Source organism: Phytophthora sojae (genome assembly GCF_000149755.1).
Source record: "Phytophthora sojae unplaced genomic scaffold PHYSOscaffold_9, whole genome shotgun sequence".
Classification (NCBI taxonomy): domain Eukaryota; phylum Oomycota; class Peronosporomycetes; order Peronosporales; family Peronosporaceae; genus Phytophthora; species Phytophthora sojae.
In genome coordinates, this window is record NW_009258123.1 from 2787557 (window position 1) to 2808597 (window position 21041).

The 21041-nt window shown below is 56.6% G+C and overlaps 7 protein-coding genes across 7 annotated transcripts; 5 read left to right on the forward strand and 2 right to left on the reverse strand.

Moving 5' to 3' along the window:
• Positions 1 to 938: 938 nt before the first annotated feature.
• On the forward strand, positions 939 to 1259 carry PHYSODRAFT_521695 (hypothetical protein; the record flags this gene model as incomplete). The annotated part of the gene is made up of 1 exon (XM_009536804.1): positions 939 to 1259. One exon carries the CDS (start codon positions 939 to 941, stop codon positions 1257 to 1259), a length of 321 nt encoding a protein of 106 aa, XP_009535099.1.
• A 284-nt stretch (positions 1260 to 1543) lies between these two features.
• PHYSODRAFT_522445 (hypothetical protein) lies at positions 1544 to 3916 on the reverse strand (the record flags this gene model as incomplete). The annotated part of the gene is made up of 5 exons (XM_009536805.1): positions 1544 to 1772; positions 1850 to 2381; positions 2427 to 2868; positions 2936 to 3694; positions 3794 to 3916. The coding sequence occupies 5 exons, from the start codon at positions 3914 to 3916 to the stop codon at positions 1544 to 1546; spliced, it is 2085 nt and encodes a 694-aa protein (XP_009535100.1).
• Positions 3917 to 4562: 646 nt separating this feature from the next.
• On the forward strand, positions 4563 to 6295 carry PHYSODRAFT_352636 (hypothetical protein). The gene is made up of 6 exons (XM_009536806.1): positions 4563 to 4643; positions 4722 to 4883; positions 4974 to 5187; positions 5257 to 5417; positions 5486 to 5670; positions 5742 to 6295. The coding sequence occupies exons 1-6, from the start codon at positions 4596 to 4598 to the stop codon at positions 6091 to 6093; spliced, it is 1122 nt and encodes a 373-aa protein (XP_009535101.1). The 5' UTR covers positions 4563 to 4595; the 3' UTR covers positions 6094 to 6295.
• A 40-nt stretch (positions 6296 to 6335) lies between these two features.
• PHYSODRAFT_523241 (hypothetical protein) lies at positions 6336 to 6926 on the reverse strand (the record flags this gene model as incomplete). Its single annotated transcript, XM_009536807.1, has 3 exons — positions 6336 to 6517; positions 6596 to 6725; positions 6792 to 6926. The coding sequence occupies 3 exons, from the start codon at positions 6924 to 6926 to the stop codon at positions 6336 to 6338; spliced, it is 447 nt and encodes a 148-aa protein (XP_009535102.1).
• A 111-nt stretch (positions 6927 to 7037) lies between these two features.
• Positions 7038 to 7992, forward strand: PHYSODRAFT_318553 (hypothetical protein; the record flags this gene model as incomplete). The annotated part of the gene is made up of 3 exons (XM_009536808.1): positions 7038 to 7375; positions 7466 to 7783; positions 7863 to 7992. The coding sequence occupies 3 exons, from the start codon at positions 7038 to 7040 to the stop codon at positions 7990 to 7992; spliced, it is 786 nt and encodes a 261-aa protein (XP_009535103.1).
• A 732-nt stretch (positions 7993 to 8724) lies between these two features.
• Positions 8725 to 9069, forward strand: PHYSODRAFT_338912 (hypothetical protein; the record flags this gene model as incomplete). Its single annotated transcript, XM_009536809.1, has 1 exon — positions 8725 to 9069. One exon carries the CDS (start codon positions 8725 to 8727, stop codon positions 9067 to 9069), a length of 345 nt encoding a protein of 114 aa, XP_009535104.1.
• Positions 9070 to 10800: 1731 nt separating this feature from the next.
• PHYSODRAFT_247105 (hypothetical protein) lies at positions 10801 to 12729 on the forward strand (the record flags this gene model as incomplete). The annotated part of the gene is made up of 1 exon (XM_009536810.1): positions 10801 to 12729. One exon carries the CDS (start codon positions 10801 to 10803, stop codon positions 12727 to 12729), a length of 1929 nt encoding a protein of 642 aa, XP_009535105.1.
• Positions 12730 to 21041: the final 8312 nt, after the last annotated feature.

The following is a 21041-nucleotide window of genomic DNA, read 5'->3' on the forward strand; positions in this document are numbered from 1 at the left end:
GAATGCGGTACGCCTCCCCACAACGACGAAAACGTGAAAAATGAGGTACTAGATCAAAACTCCTCCGGAAACCACCCTCGGGGATCATGGCCCCAGGAGATCAACGACCAGAACGAAGACAGAAGACAGTACCAAGAATCCCACGACCCAATGTTGACACCAGATCAAGCCAAAGTTCTGATCGCAGGGATTTCTATCGACTCGGTAAGTTCAACACCTTTACCCACTTTCAAAACCATTGTCGGTTTTACCAACCAAAGCTATGAACTACAGCGAGGCGCATGGGAGGGGTGGTGTGAAGGGAAGATGTTCGTTTCTACGGACCTGTCGACTCTCACTTGGGAGCGACGGACCGTAGCATTGGCAGCCCTGAACATGAGCATCGCAGACATTACGAGCGTCGCTCTTGACAATCCAGGTGACATCAAACAGCGCCGTCTTCAGCTGAATTTCGGCAGCGAAAGCATCCACTTTCAGTTCTCCCACTCTGTGCAGCACGACGAATTCTTCAGCGCTTTGCAGCAGCTTGTTCGCCCGACTCAAGATCGTGGAGAGGGACGAAGGGGGCATTTATCATCGACATCCCCCGTACCCACTCCAGTACCATACCATCATGCATCCTCTCCGCGTAATGACGACCAACACAGTGCATCAAGTAACCACGAAGAGGACACTACTACAGTTCCTACGGAGCGTGCCGTCCCTTCTCAACAGGAGAGCGAAGTCGACCAGTTCAAACGGAAACTCCAGCGCGGGTTCCTTGTTGAGAAGGTAAGACGATTCGTATTCCTGAAATCTCGTTTTCCTTGAATGTATACTACAGAATATCTTACAAATACTTTTTGGCTTGTTTTTTGTTTGTTTTACTATGCTAGCATGGTCGGCTCGGGAAGCCACACGCGAAAGTCCTTTTCACCGATGCGCTCTGCACGCACATCATGTGGCGAAAACCCTCAGCAACGGGGGCCAACGATCATTACGACCAGCTTGACGATCAGCTGCACCACCGTTCCAGCCTATTTTATCACAGCAAGAGCATCCCAGTCGACAGCATCACCGCGATCGTGACGGGGAAGCAGACGACAGTGTTCCGTCGAGCTGCTGCCAACAAGTCGAGCGAGTGCGTGTGCTTGTCGATCCTCACGCCTACGCGGACGCTCGATATCTGTGCCTATTCACTGGAGGGATTCCAGGAGCTCTATCGCGGGTTCTCTTCGCTGCTAGAGGAAATTAAACGAACACGAGACGGATTAGACTGACCAGTAATGCGTTATTCCCTTTAATCTCCCTCAAAACCAGCGAGCTCCTCTCGCATATCGTCGATTTGAGTCGAGATACGGGGCACCTCATCTGCTGCCTTTCCAGCGGATGCTGGAGATCTGGTGACTCCCTTGGCCACTTGCGCCGCTACAGAGGATTCCAGAGACTGCTTGTTGTTTCGAGCGGCGTTAGCTATCAGCAAAGCCTCAAACCGTTCCAGTTCTCCGAACTGCAGCAAGCACGACACCAGCTTGCTTAACTTCGCACTGAACTGTACACGATCCTACAAGTCCACATTTTCATTGGTAAGACCAACTGCACTAACAGCAAGGCAAAGAACTCGACGTACCAAGAGCGATTGGGGATACAGTGAACCGGAATATGACTTGTGGCACTTCCGCATTCGAGCTGACATCTTCGCTTTGATGTCATCCAGAGACAGATCAACCTCCGCTTCTACCGCAACAAGGTGGCTTTCGGTCTCCTTCTTGAGCTCGTAGAGTAAATAGTAGCTACGGACACACCAACACGGGCAATAACGCTATTAGCAACCATGCCGCTTTCAACAAGTACACCATGAGATCCATACCTGAACGGAGAAACCAAGTCGAAGAATTCATCACATCCAGCCTGCTCTAGCCTCTTGAAGGCTATTACAGCCCCACGAAGCGAGTCCACAACTTGCTGGAAAGCGTCGCGCTCTAACGGTAATATGCGTTCCGACACAAAGCTCCGCGGATCCTCAATATCGATCGGGGCAGTACAAAGATCCGGGAAGTGGTCACAGAGCACAGCGATGGCCGTCACTAGATCCATCTTCTCGGCCGCTTCGTCGATCACATCAGACGACTCCGGCGTCTTGGCTTCTTGCCAGAAATCGGCGAAACCGCGCCGTACCTGAGCTGCGTTGTTGGCGAAGTCGAGGACGCGGACGCTGGGCTTGTGCTTGTGGCGACGATTCAAACGACTGAGAAGCTGCACCGTGTGCGCACTTGAGCGTAAGTAGCGGTCCACGTACATACACGCCAGCAGCGGTTCGTTGTAGCCCGTATCTAGCTTATCACAGACAACGACAATGTCGCTGATGGCCAGCGTGACGCTCCGATCGTTCAGCGTCTGCTCTGTTACGGGCTTAGAGTCTTCACCGTCTAAAGCCACCGACCCACTGAAGGCAGCGTAGCAATTCCAGCCGAGCTTCTTCTTTTTGACGAACGTGGTGATTAGCGTGTAGTAGCGCACGACATCCTGGCGACTGCGGACCACGATCATGCACTTCACCTTGGGATGGTCTCGCTTCATGGCCTGAAAGTCCGTCATCATGACCAAAGCTTTGGCTTTGAGTACGGCGACGTCGTCACTTGCATGGTCAATAATACGCCGCCGAACGCCTCGAGTCGTCCGCAACAACTCCTGAACTAGCTTCGGAAACACCGACGTCTCCACCTCGCAGCTCATACACGTGTAGTTATCAAGCGTATTCATGATGCGACCATCCTCTGTAGCTTGCGCAATGGGGTAGCAGTGGAACGGGTGTCGGAACCCGTCGTCAGTGGAGGAGCCAAACAGCTCGAGCGCATCTGTATTCGGTGTTGCCGTAAAACCTATGAACTGCACACACACACAAGTCATTAGCTGTGAAGGTAAACGAAAGAGAGTGTACAGTCGCACAACATACCGTAAGCTGGGCCTGGCTGCCTTCCCCTGCCTTCATGACCTTCTCAATGGCGTCGCGCGTAGACGACGTGTGCGAACGATGCGCTTCGTCCGTGATGATGGCAACGCGCTGGAATGCGTCGTCCCCACTCTCCTCCTCATCCGCCCCCTCACCAGCGCCCCGCTTGGCACTCGAGCTGCGGTGCAGCAGCCTCGTCAGCAGCACATCGTCTCTCACGAGCAGCCCCATCTTGTGGGTCGTGGTGATAATCACCCGCTGCGGACTCTGCTGCTGCTTCTGCGCCGACGCGTCCAGCAGCCCCGCCAGGTGCTCGATGCTCTCGGCGCGGAAGACTTCGTCCACGCCGTTCTGCTGCAGGTACCTCTCCACGGCGTCTCCTACCTGCTCGTTGAGCTTGACTCGGTCCAGCATGACCACCACCGTGTGGAACCGCAGGGACCGCGCGTCCTTGACGTACAGTAGCTGGTGTGATAATGCGGCGATAGTCAGCGTCTTGCCTGCTCCCGTGCTGTGCTGCAATAGGAACCGCTCTGCCGTTGTGGACGCTGCATCGTCCTCCACTGTCCGCGTCTGGATGGCAGTGATGACGTTCTCCACGGCCGTCAACTGGTGCGTCCACGGGGTGAAGACCACCGCCCTCTTGGTCCCGCGGGTCACGGAGCTGCCCCCGACGCGCATGGAGGCGACGATGAGCGCGTGGAGCACGCTCTGCTTGTGCTCTACAACTGTCGTTTCATGGTCGTTGTCCAGTTTCGGGCGCTTGGCGTCGCGCGCTTCGGTGTCGGAATTGGTGGAGGGGTCGTCATTGACCTGCTGCTCCTGTGCCTCTGCGGCGACTGCAGCGTTGGCGGCTGCGACCTCCTCGGGCGTGGGGCGAGACCACTGCGTCTTCCTGGTGAGCGTGTGGTAGTAGTAGACTTTGCCCTTGGAGCGGGACACGCGCACGAGCCACTCGGGCGGCAGCGGCGCCGTCGGCGTCATTTAGTTGCGCGACGATCACGAAATAAAATACACACAATATAAATTACGTCCAAAATACCCAAAAAAATTACGGGAAAGTTACGACGCAGGAACGATAAGCCATAGACCTGGGTATGCCTACTCGCGTGCCGCGTGTATGGTTGCTTGCAACACGCTTGTACTATTGCAACAGCAGCCTTAGCACACTGGAGCTCCATGCTACATGCACCTACGAATTCGAAGACACTGTATTCCATCATTGCCCAAATTACTTCCCTTCAAGCAGTTACTCACAATGTCAACGTCTCGATGCTCGCATTCAAAACGAAGGACACTACAAATGCAAGGCACAATACATACAAACTCAACTGCTTGTATCACCCGTGATGACTTGCCTCGGAAGAATCAACGATATCGATTCAGCAGCTTGATTCGCCACCGAGAGCTTCGGATAAGAGCACCTCGATACATGTAGCTGGCCGAGGCAACGGTGTCGCCGCTATCGGAGCCGCAAGCCGCGATGTGCGGCACCACGAGCGCACACGAAACCCGGTCGGCAAATCGTCCACCAGCCCTACCAAGCCGACACTTCAACCTCCCGTTGTGTACGTCACACCACTCGATCAGATCCGAGAGGGATTGCCTCGGCCGCTCAGTACGCAACACGACAAGTTCCCCCCGTAACGTTAGCGACCGACCGATGCAGTTCCGAGCCGCGTTGCTGGCGCTCGCCTCCGTCGCCTTTGCGGTGCGTAGACCCCCCGCTCTCCCCTGTTCTACCCTCCCACCCACGCACTAACGCCCTCCCTCGTTCTACCCACCACAGGCGCAGAGCGCGCAGGCCGCCCCCGTGGCGCTCACCGAGGCCACGTTCGACCACCAGACGAGCAGCGGCGTGTGGTTCATCAAGTTCTACGCGCCCTGGTGCGGCCACTGCAAGAAGCTGGCGCCCACGATCGACGAGCTGTCGGAGGCCGAGGGACTGGCGGTGCGTAGCAGCAACAGCAGAGGGGGAAGGATGCGGTAGAGTGATAGAGTGGACTAATAAGTGCTGACGTGGCGCTCGTTCTACCTTTAGGAGAAGGACGTGCACGTGGCCAAGGTGGACTGCACCACCGAGAGGACCGTGTGCGAGCGCTTCAGCGTGGGCTCGTACCCCACGCTCAAGGTGGTGACGGGCGGCAAGTCGTACGACTACAACGGTCGCCGCGACGTGCCCGCCATGGTGGCGTTCTCCACCGAGGGCTACAAGAAGGACTTTGGCGAGCGCGTGCTGTCGTACGCCGAGTTCGGTACGGAGTTATCTGCTATGGATGTATTGCAGTTAAGGAGGAGGATCTGATGGTGGTTGCTATAAGCAGTGGAGCAGCGCAAGGCGGCGGCTGCTGAGCAGGCGGAGAACGAGCGCAAGAGCGCCGTGGTGCACCTTTCGACCGCTTCGTTCGAGGACGAGGTACTCAACAGCAAGGACCCGTGGCTCATCAAGTTCTACGCGCCCTGGTGCGGACACTGCAAGCGTCTGGTACGTTGGATCTTGATGATAAGTGGTTTGAGGTGTGGAGGTTGACGTGGTGGTGTTCCTCCTTGCAGGCTCCTACCTGGAACAAGCTGAGCCGCACGCTCAAGGAGAACGGCAGCAAGACGCGCGTCGCCAAGGTGGACTGCACGGTGCACCGCCGCGTGTGCTCGCGCTTCGGCGTCAACGGCTACCCGACGCTCGTCTTCGTCAACGAAGGCCAGGTGTACAGATACAAGGGCGGACGCTCGCTCCCCGCGTAAGTTTCCTACTTGTTCTAGGTGAACGGTGTGCTGTGACTCTAATGAGCGACTGCTGGATGGTTTGTAGGTTCCTCGACTTCGTGGAGAGCGGCTGGAAGAAGGCCGAGTCGACTGGCCCGATCCCGGAGGAGGGCTTCTTCTCCAAGATCGTGGACATCACCATCGAGTGGGCTACGGAGCACACCGTCCTGGCCGTCCTGGCAGGCATCTTGGTGATCGCCATCGTCGTGGCCATCTTGGTTGCTATGCTGGACTACTGGCTCGGCGCGGACGACGTGGCGCAGTACAAGAAGGCTCTGGACGAGAAGGAGGCGGAGAAGAAGAAGGAGGGCGAGGACAAGGACGGCGAGGAGCTGCCGCCTCGCGTGCCGTCCGCCGCGGAGGCCAAGAAGACTGGCCAGAAGCCCAAGGACGAGTAACTCGGCTCCCTCGCTCGAGTGGCGCCTCTTTAGGTCTTGCTGCTGCTGCGCGCGTGTGTGGACGCGTGAAGCGCGGATCGATAGAGAGAAGAAGGAAGAAGACGCCGGCCGCTGACAGGCAGACAGACTAGCTGATAGTTCGTTCGTTAGTTAAGGTTCCCATCAAGGATCGACAATGAGCATGTACAGCTGCTTCATACGTATCTCGTTCGCATTAAATACTTGGGAAGCCCAAGGGAGCCTCAACTTGTTGCAGTGGTGGCGGCAACCGACGTCCAGTACTCGACCACTTCCAGGAACCACATGGGTTCACGCTGCAGCTTGGCGTCAAGGTTGACGACCTGATGAGCCAGCATGGTGCGAACGGAGCCCGCAGCGTCCGCCTTCATCTTCTGCATGGGACCGATCGCCATGATGTAGTCTCCTGTGTCACACACACACACACACTCAACCAGTCAGCACCCTGACAAAGCTTCATCTTTGACCTGTTCAATTGACCTACCCAATTGCGGCCGTGCATCCACCCCTGGAGGCGCGTTCTTAAGGAAAACCTTGAGCTCCAGGCGCAAGACGCCCGTGCCGTCGTCTATTGTGCACTGCCTGCGGTCCTCGGACGTGGCGACCACGACACCCTGCCAGAGCAGACCGGAAGGCATGAGCTCTACCTGCCTGGGTGGGAATCATTGGGTCGGTCTCACCTGCACCCAGAGACGCGAGCAGTCCACGCCGTTGATCGTGGGCGTCGACCGACTCGAAGCCTGCAGCGCCGCGTAGATCTGCCCCACGAACGCCTTGCCGGTGCTGCCGGCGCCGGCGCCGCGCTTCACCGACATGTCCTTAACCTGAATTTTGTGGACTTGCCGAAAAATTCGCCTTAGAAGAAGTTGACGATAAGACTTCAGATACCGCCGCTAGATAGAGAAACTACATAGACTAACGTCAGCATGGTCAACATCGTGGGGCTCTCGAGCCTCAACAACCGCGGCGACGACGACCAGCGCGCGCACGGCGAGACGCCCAACCAGTACTACGCGGGCGGCGCGTCGGACCGCGGCGGCGGCAGCGGCCTGTCGGTCATCGGCCCGGGCGGCGGCGACGACCACGTGGCCAACATCATCGGCCGGGCGCAGCAGGACGCGCGCGCCGCCGCCGCGGCCGGCGAGAGCACGCAGCCGCGCCACGTGATCACCTTCTACCGCGAGGGCTTCACGGTCAACGACGGCCCGTACCGCGCGCGCTCGGACCCGGCCAACCGGCCGTTCCTCGAGGCGCTCGAGAGAGGGTGAGCCATTGCGCTGCATTGATTGATACAGTGGGTACGGTACGTACGGTGTATTGACTCGGTCTTGCAATGCAATGCAATACAATGTAGCCATGTGCCGCAGGAGCTCGAGGGCGAGAACCGCAACGAGCCCGTGGAGATCAGCCTTGTGGACAAGCGCTCGGAGGACTACGTGGCGCCCCCACCGCCCGCGTACACGGCCTTCAGCGGCGAGGGGCAGACCATGGGCTCCGCCTCCTACGCGGCCGACGCCGTGATCCAAGGAGCGGCGGTGCCGGCAGAGCGCCCCGTGATCGACGACAAGAAGCCCACGACGACGCTGCAGATCCGCCTGCACAACGGCCAGCGACTGCGCGAGACGCTCAACTTGGACCACACCATTCGGGACCTGCACGCGATCATCCAGCTGTACGTGGAGACTGCAAGAGACGAAGGAAGTGGTTATGTGCATCGAGTGTTGATCATGTGTTTATTGTTGCTTTTGTAGGAACGACGCTGGTGCACAACCGTACACGCTTCTGGCTGGATTCCCGCCCCGCCCCGTGTCGACGGATCTGGAGCAGACGATCGAGCAGGCTGGACTCAAGGGCGCCGCCGTCACGCAGAAGCTCATTTAAACGGCGCTCTTTGTGTAGCAGCTCGTGCTAGTTTTTCGAGACAGCAGCAAAGAATTTGTGTTACCAGCAACAAATGCAGTTCGGGTTGAAAATTGTTCAAGAACAGCTTGAATAGACACCCCCAAGCTGAGCAGAGCAATGCGAGCGAGTCCATCGGCCATGCGGCTGGAGCAGCAGTTGATGAACAGGGTGACCTGCGAAACTTTACACCAATGGAACCCAAGCTGTCGATGAAGAGCCCCGAGCACTTTGGAGAGAACTACCCTGCAAAGGAATGAAAAGCTCACGTCCTGGTGGTTCAACCGATCACGCCTGAACCGAAAAAAACTTTTTTTCGTTCTCTCACCGGCTACTTTCCATTTAGTGGGGATGCATTGCATTCTCGACAGCTACATTGCATTTCTGATGGATTTATTTCATTCTGTACATTCGAAATGGCATTGCATATATTTTTCGGTTCAGGGCTTATAGGGTTAACTGTTCGGTGCCGTACCGAAACAATTAGAAGGGCAGCATCGAAGCAAGTTTCTGGAACTTTAACCTAGCGTCCTTAATAGCATTTCTGGCCTTTAAAGGTTCGGACAAGGTTCGCGGCAGGTTTAAGTACAGAAGTCGCTATCATATATATTTTATCTAGATGATTTAAGTACAGAAGCCGCTATCACATATTTTGCACCTAGGTGTGAAGCTTACCTTGCGAGGTTTGTCTGGCATGGCACAAAGCAATTTGCCATGCCACGCGAACCTCGACGCCGCTTCCACAACGATGATGAAGACAGCGAGGCGCACATGGACGCTCTCGGGCAATGCCTAAAAGGCCGAGAGCGCGCCCGAGACCGGCTGATCGCTCGTCTCCGACGCCTCGACGAAGAAATCGAGGCGATAGAGCAATCCATGCACCGGCTCGCTCGCTACGGCATTGAGCGCGATCCAGCCCCAACGCCTCCGCCACAACAACAGTCGCCTGAGAGGCGCTCTCCACGAACTCCTGAGTTTGTCGAGACCTACGGAGACCCTGTTCATTCCGACGAAGTCCCTGCCAAATCGGATTGTCTGAAATTTTACGGGGAGTCGTAACGCGTCGTCGTTCCCGAGCAACTCGCCGGCGTCAACGCAGTGAAGAGACCAACATGACCGCAGCTAGCCCCGGTGGTCCAGACTTGGATGCACCTTCATCGCACGATGACAGCAGCGCCAATAATTCGGACCCAGACGATTCGGACCAAGACGTGTCGTCGGAGATTTCAGAAAGCGAGAAGGCCGCCCCAACAGTTTGACAAAGCCTGGCTATTGATGGGACGCTCGAACACCCAGTACGCTTTGAGTCTCTAGCCGAGGCTCGAGGGGTTCTCGACGGGCTCGAGAACGCAAGATTCGCGCTGTCAAACAACAACAGTGTGACCAAACGTCTCTGGTGTACTTCTCATGTTGATTGCACAGCTGAGACACGTATCACTCTTGATCCCGACGGCAAGTTTCGGTTGTCGCGTAGTGGTATGCATACGGCAGTTGTGGCACCGATTGAGACGCAGCGGACGGGGATTCACAAGCCATTACTTCCGGAGATCGACGGTTTGCTGCTGGGAGGCCAAGGTCCCAAAACGTGTTCGATCACCCTACGCATGAAGTACGATCACTCCGAAGAAGTTCTCGCCTTGCTGCCATCAGCTTCTCAAGTCAAAAACAGAGCACACCGACTGCGAAGACAGGGGGATTTCGACATTACCACCTACGCTGATGTCATGGTGTGGTATTGGAAAGTGGCAGTTTCCAACGCTGTTGACCCGCCAGCCCGACAATCAAGTTCAATCATGGGGCGATCAAGGCGAGGTCAAGCGAGAGACGGAGATGGCTGCTTCTGATTGGATGATGCCATTATCCTCGGTAGAGTGACAGGCAGTGGCCGAAGCCTCGTCGGTTCCTAATAGAACCCCGAACGAGGCTTCATGGTACCCACTTTTAGGTACAGATGCATTTAGTTATGTACTTCGGTCGCACTTATTAGTGTGGCCGCGGTCGGCATTTGATGTGTCCGGAATCGCCTTATTGCGGTCGTTCACCCTAGATATTTGTATAGGGATATGGGACTCATCATAGGATGATCAGAACGAGGCCCCAGGGCCTCAGAAAACTCAGTAATAAAAAGACAGTCTTCCCCCAAAGCCAACAAGGGTCAAGTCCGACTTCGGTAAGTGTAGCTAGCTTATTGTAGTGCCTGGACACGCTCGGCTGCGTGTGGATGCCTGTCGGGGAGCTTATCGTGCATTGACCGAGAGTTTCCTTGGCAGCACCAAGTGTTGGCGTGGCCAGAGAGGCAGGAACGGTATTAGTGTATCGTTCGGTATATATTTGTGGGATTAGAGTATCCCTGAGTGTATTAGTCTACCTACCGAGGTTTTACCTTGGTCCCCCTGTATAAGGCCTAACACGCCGGTACCCTTCCTTTCTGAGGGACTGCAGTGGGGTTGCGCGAAAGCGCTACATAGTATCCTAGCCTTAGCTCGTGGCTAGCGGTACAGGTTTTTGGGTTGACCGAAGACAACCTAAGGTGCACAGAGGCGCTTGCAACCGACCCGGTGTAAGGGATCGTTCCTGGTCTTCAGGTTTTGATCCAATAAGCGCTTACCTTTGCGGGTTAGCGTGTTGTTGGTGCCTCTAATACCGTTTGGTAGAGGAGGACTTTAGTGGAATTACCACAACACAACTGGTGCCGCGACTCGGGATTGGTGGGACCTTCTGTGTGTCGTGGTTGCTGTAAGTCTTTACCCCCAACGAGCGAAGAGGAGAACAAGAAGAAGAAGAGAGAAGATGGCGATGGGAGTGAAATCAGCGGTACCAGCAACGCCGGCCAAGTCGAGTGGAACGCGCAACGAGACTTCGATGCGCTCCGGAAGCTCATTCTCGACCCCAACGACGGATCGGATGGGGTCGATTGACGAGCATTCGGTGAGCTACGACACGGCGATTGATTCCTCGGACGCCAAAGAAGATGACGAAGATGATGACTGGGATGTCCGGACTGCGATGTCCGAGACTTCGGAAGCTGCGGTTGTGTCGGCAGGTCGCAGTGGAGGATCAAGGTCGATTACCCGCGACCTCTCCGACACGTTCAAGGACATGCCGGGCCCCGAGCCCGCCTACGACGCGGATGGCGGCGCCACCGAGGACTTCAAACCCTCGGTGACGGTAGGAGAGGCAACCTCCAAGCCGGTTGGCACTCGTCCTCCCCTCAACGGGGATACTCCGGCGGCTAACAAGGTCCTAGGCCGGTGCCTAGACCTGATGAAGACCAAGAGCGAATGGATGCAGTTGTTCTCCCCGAAGCAAGTCCGCCAGGCCATCTGGATGGACCTCGGAGGGGCGTTGGCTACGCCGATCAACTCAACGAGCACTCGGCACGTTGCGCAGAATACTGTGGACCTCCTGCGAGCTATGGGGTGCGAACCCCAAATCCTCCCCACGGAGGCTGCGCTCGCAAGTTGGACGCCGACCGCCGCTGCCACGGCGTTAACCAAGTGGAGGAAGAAGCTGCGTAATGCCTTTGGAGTGGCGGACGTCAGTTCGCGAGGCCCAACGATGCTTCGTTCGACCTCGGAGGCAGTAGACCCGTCGACGGTCCCGCTACCAGCGACCCCTCGGAAGGGAGCCACCGATGACGGTGTCTTTGCAACCAAGGGCGAAGCCTCGCCGTACATGCAAGACTCGCACATGGTAACTCCACGATCTACGGACCGTTGTGAACGTCTGGCTAGGGAGAACGAGGCTTCATTCGCCACGCCTGGCACGCGCGGAGCGACCGGTCGTCGGTCCGGCCGACGTTACGACCTCCAAGATGATTCGTCGGACAGCGACGACGACCTCGGGCCCGACTACTACGAAGGGGACCTACCGAGCGAATGGACACGTCAGGTGCGCGAGCTAAGCGCGACCGACAACCAGAGCTCAACCCCAAAGCTCGAGATCGCCACGCATTTGCCTCTCGCCAACATCAAGCCGTTCTACGGAACGCGCGACAAGAGCGAGCACTCCATGCAGTGGCTCCGAACATTCATCTATGAGATGAAGGGAACGCATGCACCACCCAACGAGTGGTGTATGCCGTTCGAACTTAAGCTCAGGGATGGAGCCCTGCACTGGTGTCGCCAGCTCCCACGCAAGACAAGACGCACGTGGAAGTTGCTGAGCAAGGCGTTCATCAAGTACTATTGCTCGAAGTTTTCCCTGTCTGCGAAGGCTCGGTACGACTCGGCCAAACGGGAAGACAAGGAACACGTTTGTGACTACCTCAACCGGCTGAACGGCTACGCTCGCAACGCCGGTGTGCAATTTGAAAATGGTGGTCGTGACGCGAAGGACCACGTGGACCACTTCTTGGTCACGTGTGACGTCCGAAACTTAGAAGACCGTCTGTGCCACGTCCGGGTCAAGAGCATCCATGACCTCGAAGACATGATCAACGACATCCTGCGTCACCGTGACCACAAATCGAACGAGAATCGTCGTTCCGCCGCTCTCGGAGTCAAGATGATGGACGTCGACGCGATGCGAAGTCGAACGAGGATTCTCGTGGTGGCTACCGCCGCGAACGACGCTACCACGACGAAGACCGTCGCGAACGACGTCGCCGTGACAACGACCGCCGCAACGACCACAGTGAAGACGACCGTCGCCGTGACCGACGCGATGGATCACCGTACCAGTCCCGAGTCACTTTGGTTGATGCGCTGGCCGATGTGATGGCGGAATGGAACGTCGAAGGCTCGGTCTCTGCACGCAACGAGACTCCATACGCCCCCCGACGTAATGCTGAGGTGAACGAGGATTACTTCGAGGATGAGCGCCAATACTCGGACGACCAACGCTCGGACGAGGATTCAGACGCTGATTACGACTCGGATGGGTCTACCGGACATGTCGCTGCTGCTAACGATGCTGAGCGCAGGGCCGCAGCCGAAGGAACGTTCGCTCGGTCTGATAACCGACGCTTCAGGAACGGAGGAGGACCGTCCAACCATGAACGAGATGGTCGACGCTAGTATGGGCCGTGTGCCGCGTGCGGAAGCCCGTCCCACTCGGTGCACTCCTGCTACCGGCGGTGCAAACTGTGCAAACAGGTGCACGACGCTGGGAAGTGTGAAGCACTCCACGAGCTCACCAAGCTCCTGAAGTCCAAGGTCGACAAGAAGGATCTGTCACCAGAGCTGCAAAGCCTGGTGTATGGAAGCCATTTAAGCTAAGCAGCCCGTCAACTGAAACTGGGTTGGTCTCAATCGGGCTGCCACAGTTAGCTGAGTCTGCTGTTGATGCGGACTATCTGTTCGCGTTCACGGGGCGAAAGCAAATGGCCTGACGCCCTGAAGAACAATGAACGTGTGAAACCGACGGAAAATGGAGAGAACCGGGACGCAAGTCTCGTTGCGATTGGTATTGATGAAGATGATGATGATAAACGTGATGGATACCCGACCGAGGCTTTGATCACAAGTCTAGCCCAGATAAGGGGGCCACCTCGGAACCTCGTTCGGGCGGTGAAATTACTGCCCGGTGAGAGACTGGGGCGGTGGGCGTCCCAACGATACGACAAGAGGAAGCGAATGAGGGCTTTGGTCAATGGCGTAGTGGACGACGCGCGTACGAGGATACTCCTTGACACTGGAGCGAATGTTAGCGTGATTTCTGCCAGCTTCGCCAAGTGGCTACATGTGCGAGACGTCCGGGACCACGGACGAAGTATCGAAGTCCGCGGCATCGACCCAGGGGTGATGGAGACCCGGCGACGGGCGCTCGTCAAGATCACCCTCGGGTGGGAGCAGGTCTACGAATTTGAAATGTGGATAATGGATCACAGTGCCGGGGTGGATGTGGGCCTTGGGATGGACTTCATGATCCCGGCTGGAATCCGGCTGGATCTATTTCATGGCACCGCACGCCTTCCGGACGAGGTCATGATACCACTGCTAAAGTCGCAGAGTGCTGAAGATGACGAACCTTACGGCACGCAGCCTTCGTGTGGGCCGATCGAGGATTTATACGTACCCGGTCGCGAGTGGCGAGAGTTTCGACTGCCGCACCAGCGGCTACCTCGTTCGGAGTACGATGTGTGGGTACGACGCACGGGCAAGCTCGTGCCGACCGTAACGAGGTTTCGACGGGGGCAGCCGACGTGGATACGGCTCACCAATATTACGACTACAGCGGCACAGTGCGCCAAGCATGACTCCGTAGTGCTGTGGGTAGCGCATGGTGAACTACCGCGAGAGACCGGATACGAGAAGTTGGACTCTAACAAGTACAAAGAGTGGCAGGTGTTGGCCTATTCAACGAGATGTGATGAGACTCTGCAAGGACGAGAACGTCGTCTCTACGAGCAATGGTTGGCTGAACAGCCGCCTGCGGTCGAGCGCCGAACTTACCCGACGCCGCGAAAGATCCTGCCGAGGCCACCGGATGTACCGCCATGGCCAGAAGGCTGTCAACAAGCTCCGTTGGATGATGAGTACTCGTTACCCAATGTACATGGCTACGAAGACGACCCCAGGGTCAGTGAAGGCTCAGTCGATGTTGCTCGAGCTGATACAACCGATGTGGATCGTGCTGGTAGGTCGAACGATGGTTCGGACGACGAGGCCACCGCGTCGTATGACTCGGACGTACCCGGAGACTCGCCGCCTAGCCGAACGGGTTGCCTGCCCGTGAATCCGAACAGTGGTGCTGACTCCACCGGCCAGGGAGCGACATACGACTCGGTTGAGGCATCGGAAGCCAGTGATGAGCTGAGTGATGGTGACAGCGTGACGAACGACGGTTCGGAGGATGACCGCGACGTGGTAGCAGTGGCCGAGACAATTACATGGGATGTCCTGCCAACAGGGACCGCTGCGTCCAGCCTGGAGCCAGAGGAAACGTCGGCTGCGGTGTGTAGTAGCGAAGTCGACTGGGGTGAACAGGACCCAGGGCCTAACGACGTTCCTACTGAAGCCGGAACCTCCACTGCTGACGCCGACACTGAATTCCATGATTCGGATCTAAGTGCGATCGACGACCCCGAGCAGCTACTGGAGGCGACCTATATCTCGGTCATGCATGCCATGGTTGCAGAAGGGTCTGGCGAAGGTGATGACACCGTGAACGACGTTTCGGAGCACGTCGCGAACGAGATTGAGCTTACCGACTACGCGCAAGAGCTGGAGTTCTTGCCGGACCTAACCGAAGCGTCGGAGACGACGCTGGACTACTCGGGGCAAAACGTCCAGAGTGACGAACTCAGCGTGAAACAGCAGACGGCCCTGGTCGATGTGCTGAAGAGCCACGAGAAGATCATGATTGCGTGCGGTAACGCCCTGCCGCCTCCAGCCTACGGGGTCGTGTGTGACATCAATATAGAGGGGCACGCGCCAATCAAGCAGAAGGCTCGGCGGACCCCGCTTCGCTTCCTCGGTAAGCTGTACGAATTGCTGAAGGGTCTGTTGAAAGCCGGGCTTATCTCCTTCTCGGACAGCCCATGGGCGTCGCCATTTGTCATCGTCCTGAAGAAGAATGGGGTGGATATCCGCCTGTGTATCGACTACAAACTCGTTAATGCGATCACCGAGATTATGGAGTACGCCATGCCCCTGGTGGATGACTTGCTGACGGACATGGAGGCGTACTTGTGGTTTTGCTCGCTTGACGCCGCTAGCGGCTTCTGGGCCATTATGATGACCGAACGTGCTCGGAAGATCTCTGCTTTCGTCTGCGCACTGGGGCACTTCGAATGGTTGCGTATGCCTTTCGGCCTGAAGAACGCACCGATGATCTATCAACGCATGATTGACAACGCGCTTTGGGGCTTCGTCCAACCGACGGGAGGATGGTTTAAATTCTCGGAGCGCATGCGTCTAGCTGAAGAACATGACAAGGAAGCTCATGCTGGGGTGAACGAGGCTTCGACTGGCACGGCAAAGCCATTCCGGACCAAGTTCGAGGCCGACCGAGACAACTCGCTTGGTAAGGGAGCTGTAGCCGAACTGGTCAACAGCCCTATCGCCGACATGTTCGCCAACGGGGAGCCCGATGACTCCTCGTTGACACCAGTATTCAGTCGCCGGTCATTCGTGGATGATATCTGTTTCGGTACCGAGACTTTCGAGTCGTGCTTGGCGACGCTAGACCGATTGCTGGCACGGTTTGAAGAGTGCGTATTAGTATCAGCTTCACGAAGAGCATCTTTGTGCAGTCCAAGGTAGACTTCCTGTCCCACGAAGTCTCGGCAGAAGGTATCCGACCGGACGCTAAGAAGCTGGCTGGGGTGGCCGAGCTTCCGTTCCCGTCAACGAGGAAAGGAATGCAGTCCTTCCTTGGGGCACTCAACTATTACAGTCGCTTCATCCAAGACTTCGCGGTCTATGGAGCAGCGCTGTACCAGCTTAAGGACGAGGACTTCCAGCCCGGGGGTGACCTCACCGCGGCCAAGCACAGCTTCGCGATGCTCCAACAGAAGGTTTCAGCAGCACCGATACTACGACACTTCGACCGGAAGAAGGAGGTGCATGTCATGTTGTTCGCCAACGAGTGGGCTCTAAGTTTCACGTTGATACAAGAGGACGAGGGCAAACTACACCCCGTTCGCTTCTGCGGACGTGTTTTGAAGGATGCTGAGATGAATTATCACCCGGCCGAGAAAGAGGTCCTCGCGCTTCTGCTGATACTGAAGGTGTGTTATACTCAACTCGTTGGACAGAGAATCCGGGTCTACACTCGGATTTCGACACTCGACTGGGTTCACAAGTCCAAGACATTGTTCGGTCGGGCTACCCGATTCGCCGTCTTGCTGTCGCCGTGGCACCTGTTGGTCGAACGAGTCAAAGAAATCGACTGTTCGTTTGCTCAGCTACTTCAAGCCGGCTTGACGAACTTCGTTGACTTGGATAAGTCACTGGCGTTGGTCACACCCCGGACACGAGGGTCACCAACTGCTCGTTTGGACCCGCATCTGCTCTACGCACGCCTACCGCGGTCCTACCGAGGTTTCGTTATGTCGTTTGACGGGTCTGCGAAGACCGAGAAGAACGGTGGATACGGCAGTTGCTCGTGGATACTATGGAAGCTACCAGAGTGGACAGTAGTGCTTGCTGCGAGCGCTTACCTCGAGAACACCACGGTCAACCTCGCTGAGTACACCGGGATGAACAACGGCGTCTCTGCTGCATTACAGCATGGAGCCGACGATCTAGTTGTCGTTGGCGACTCGAGGCTCGCGATCCAGCAAGCCCTAGGGGTGATAGCCTGTCGGAAGGAGTCATTGCTGCAACAACTCAGCCAGCACCAAGAACTCACGGCCAAGCTTCGGTCGGTGAAGTACCTGCATGTGGTGAGAGAGTTTAACGCTGCGGTCGACTCTCTGGCAAGCGAGACTCTCGAGTGCAAGGAGTCTACGGTGGTATCGTCGGACGACCGAGTATTAGAGCTGATGAAGCTGAACCGTATCACTGAAGTCATCTACGAGGCTGCTGATGGTGCGTCGTCGAGGACATACCCTCGGCCAACACAGTATGGGCCGTGGTAGCTTCTGCCAAACCTCGTAGCAAGAATGTTTTCGATTTTGTGCGAAGAGAAACCGACCGCAGACGGCAGAACGAGACTGAACCCGGACACGTAGCTGTGAAGACCAGACGTCAAACGAGAGCAAAGGAGAAACACGTCCGGTTTGCAGATGAAGTCTCGGTCACCGATCAGGGGGACGCATCTCACCGAGTAGAAGCTAATGGTGGGCCGAACGAGTCTCAGAATGAAGCAAAAGCTTCACCGCTGCGTGCCGAGACGTCGCCAGCCCCACCGAACGCAGAAGACATTGACCCGCTGGTAGTACAGGAAGAACGCCGAAAGAGAATCGCCTCCGCTCAAGATGAAGAGTTACGGTGGTCGAATCTGACGGCAGTGCTCCGGTGAGATGATGCAAAGATTGGATACAGAGCAGCACGAGATGCATGGAAAATGGCGGACCAATTTGTGTTGACCGAGGATGATGTGCTATATTACACAAGAACGAGTCGTCGTTCAAGTGACGGCGAGCAAGCCGAGTTGAAGATGAGACTCGTGGTGCCCACAACGATGATCCAAGAGGTCCTGCAAAGCTGTCATGACTCACTTGAAGGCGGTCATCAAGGTATTACCCGTACGCTACATCGAGCGGCGAGAGACTATTACTGGATCGGCCAGTATGCCGATGTGGAGAAACACGTGAAGTCGTGCCCTGACTGCGGTTCAAGTAAGAGCCGACCTCAGTTCCGCGGGTACTCACCAGGGAACATCCTAGCCGAGAGACCCTTCCAACTAGTCTCTATGGACTTCGTGATACCGCTACCGAAGAGTCGCCGTGGCAACACGGCTCTCCTGCTATTCCAATGCTCGTTCACGGGATTCGTGATGGGCAAAGCCATGTCTGACACTACCGCCTTACTCGTTGCGCAAGCTTTCGAGGAGTGTGACCACCGACGTTTTGGAGCACCGTCCTTGATCCGTCATGACCGAGATCCTCGATTTATGAGCGAGGTCTTCCAAGCCTTCGCGGAAATGATGCCGTCTCGGTCGAGAGCGACCCTGAGCTACCGCCCGCAGGCCAACGGCCAGCAGGAGAGATCGGTGAAGACGATCATGCAGTCAGTCCGCGTATACGCTGAAGACCCACTACAGCAGGATTGGGACGAGATCGCCGAAAGACTGATCTTCGCCATCAATAGCTCCCGTGATACGACGAGGAAGGAAACTCCGTTTTACCTCGTTCATGGGTGGGACGCACAGTCGACGCTCAAGGCAATGTCCTCGTCACTCATTCGAGGCTTCGGTAGCCAAACTGACGCGCTAGCATGGCGCCGAGAGGTCAACCGACAGCAGGAAATCGCCCTGAGGATGGCCAAGGAGTACCAAGCCGCGGAAAAGGCTCGGAGAGCTGACGAGCACAATGCGTCGCTTGGCAGGAAGGAGAAGGAAGCCATGGCAGGCGTCAACGAGAATAGAACCTCGGTCGACCGGGCACCGAGTTCCCCTGACCATAGTAGAGCTGCAGTGACGAGAACGAGGTTCTCTTTGCAGCCCGGGAGCAGAGTGTGGCTGTACATGGAGCGGGTTCGACCAGGACTGACCAAGAAACTAGCCCATCGGTGGCACGGACCGTTCCGCGTGAAGAAGAAGGTCGACGAATTTGCGTATGAGTTGGAATTACCCGACCGAAGTGGATACCGGTTCTACCCGGTGGTGCATGTTTCACGACTCAAGTCAGTGGACGAGTTCGAAGGCCGACCGAGGGTTCGTTTGGCTCGTGAGGTCACCGAAGACACTCGTCTTGACTTCGACGAGGAATTACTGCCTGAAGACAGGTTTGAGCCGGACCGCCTGGACGGCGAGTATGAAGTCGAGGCTATCCTCGATGACCGGATACCGTTGTCTACGAGCACTCACCGGGCCGTCCGAGAGTTCAAGGTGAAGTGGGTCGGCTATGACGAGCCGACATGGGAACCAGCGTCCAATCTCTCGTGCGGTGGCCTCCTGTACGATTACCTACGCCGGAAGCGAAGCGACAGACGTTTGCAAATGGTCCAGGGGGCCGACGAGGAGTAATTCTGCGCCCCAACGAGGATTGAATCGCTCGCGGGGGCAATCCAGCCCGCGATGTCAGACGAACGAGGCTACTGGAGATGATGATTGAACTGCCTGCGAGGGCTATCCAGCTCGCAGTGACAGACGAAGAAAGTTACTGGAATCTGCATGTTACGTGTTAAGTGAACGAGTCACGAGTGAATGGCGATATCGGAATGGAGCCAGGGACAACGGAAGACGCAAGCAAGCCTCGGTCAAACCCTCAACAGACGAAACAAGCAATGATGAAGCAAATGGGAGGGCGACCGAGGCTTCGGACGCAGTGATTGCCATGGAAGTAGCACGAACAAGTGCGCTCGACTTCGTGGTTGAGTATGAAGTTGATGATGAAATGGGTATGCAAGCTGTCGACACCGGATACTCGCAGCAGACCGGGTGTACCGTTGTCAAAATTGGGCTGTCATGCGAAAACATACCCGCAACGGAGCTAGCGTAAGTACGCCCGGTCTCCCGCGAATCAAGTCCGGTCTTCAACGAGCATAAGCCCGATCTTCTTGCAGGGAGACAAGACGAAGCCCGGCTACCGCAGCTACGAACCAAGCCTCGTTTGAGGCAGCCACAGCGGTCGAGGGCAGAGAAGACGCTCTGGGAACCGCGACCGAGTATTGAATGCGATGTGCGTTGACGCGAGAAAAGATTATGAAATGGAACGAACAACATGACGTTATTTTGGATTGGGATAGCACATGCAGCGTCGCCTAAAGCGCCACGGACCTCGGTCGATATTGGAAAAGAACGTGAACGAAACGGTGAAGCTGGAGCGGGGCCTAACGAGGCTAAATCTCCATCACAGTCTGAGCCAACACGCCCAGACTTGACCCGGCGGCGGAAGAAGCTTCACCCGACTCCTTCGCCTCCTCATCGGGGCTTGGAGAGCGAGAACGACAAGCGTTTGCGAACTCGGCCACCCATGGAGCGACCACCATCGAAGTCCGCAGAGAAGATTCGACCACGACCGACGACGCCACAGTTTCCCGAGTCGATTCGTTGGGGACAAACAACGGGACGTCGTTGCAAGGGGCGAAAGCCGTGTTGTAGGGGTGGTCTGCCGGCGCTTGGAACCAACAGTTACGCCACGGCTCGCGGGCATCCACGTCCGCCACCTCGGAGACCCAGTCGTCGGTAGTGGGGACCCACTCCATAACATTGAACGAGTATTGCAGGTACGACGGCTCCAGCAAAACCTCGGTGCGGTGCTGTGGAGGTTGTCCGTCGTACGTAATGGCCCCATTCCACACCTTGTGGAGCATCTGGTCTCGCAAGCGATCTGCACGATAACTGCGCTCTCGGTGATACTTGGACCACGCTTGTCGAAGCGCTGGGACTTGCACGTTTCGCTGACCGAGGGTGCTGGCGAGGTTTTCGATATATGCCTTGACAGCTTTACCCCTAATCCAGTGGCGACGCTCCCACAA

What these genes read in the sequence shown, in the direction of transcription:
- PHYSODRAFT_352636 (XM_009536806.1), top strand. Translation starts at nt 4,596, where the DNA reads ATGCAGTTCCGAGCCGCGTTGCTGGCGCTCGCCTCCGTCGCCTTTGCG. An exon ending in GCTGTCGTACGCCGAGTTCG is followed by an intron (nt 5,188 to 5,256) that starts GTACGGAGTTAT and finishes TGCTATAAGCAG; the next exon opens with TGGAGCAGCGCAAGGCGGCG. An exon ending in GCGGACACTGCAAGCGTCTG is followed by an intron (nt 5,418 to 5,485) that starts GTACGTTGGATC and finishes TCCTCCTTGCAG; the next exon opens with GCTCCTACCTGGAACAAGCT.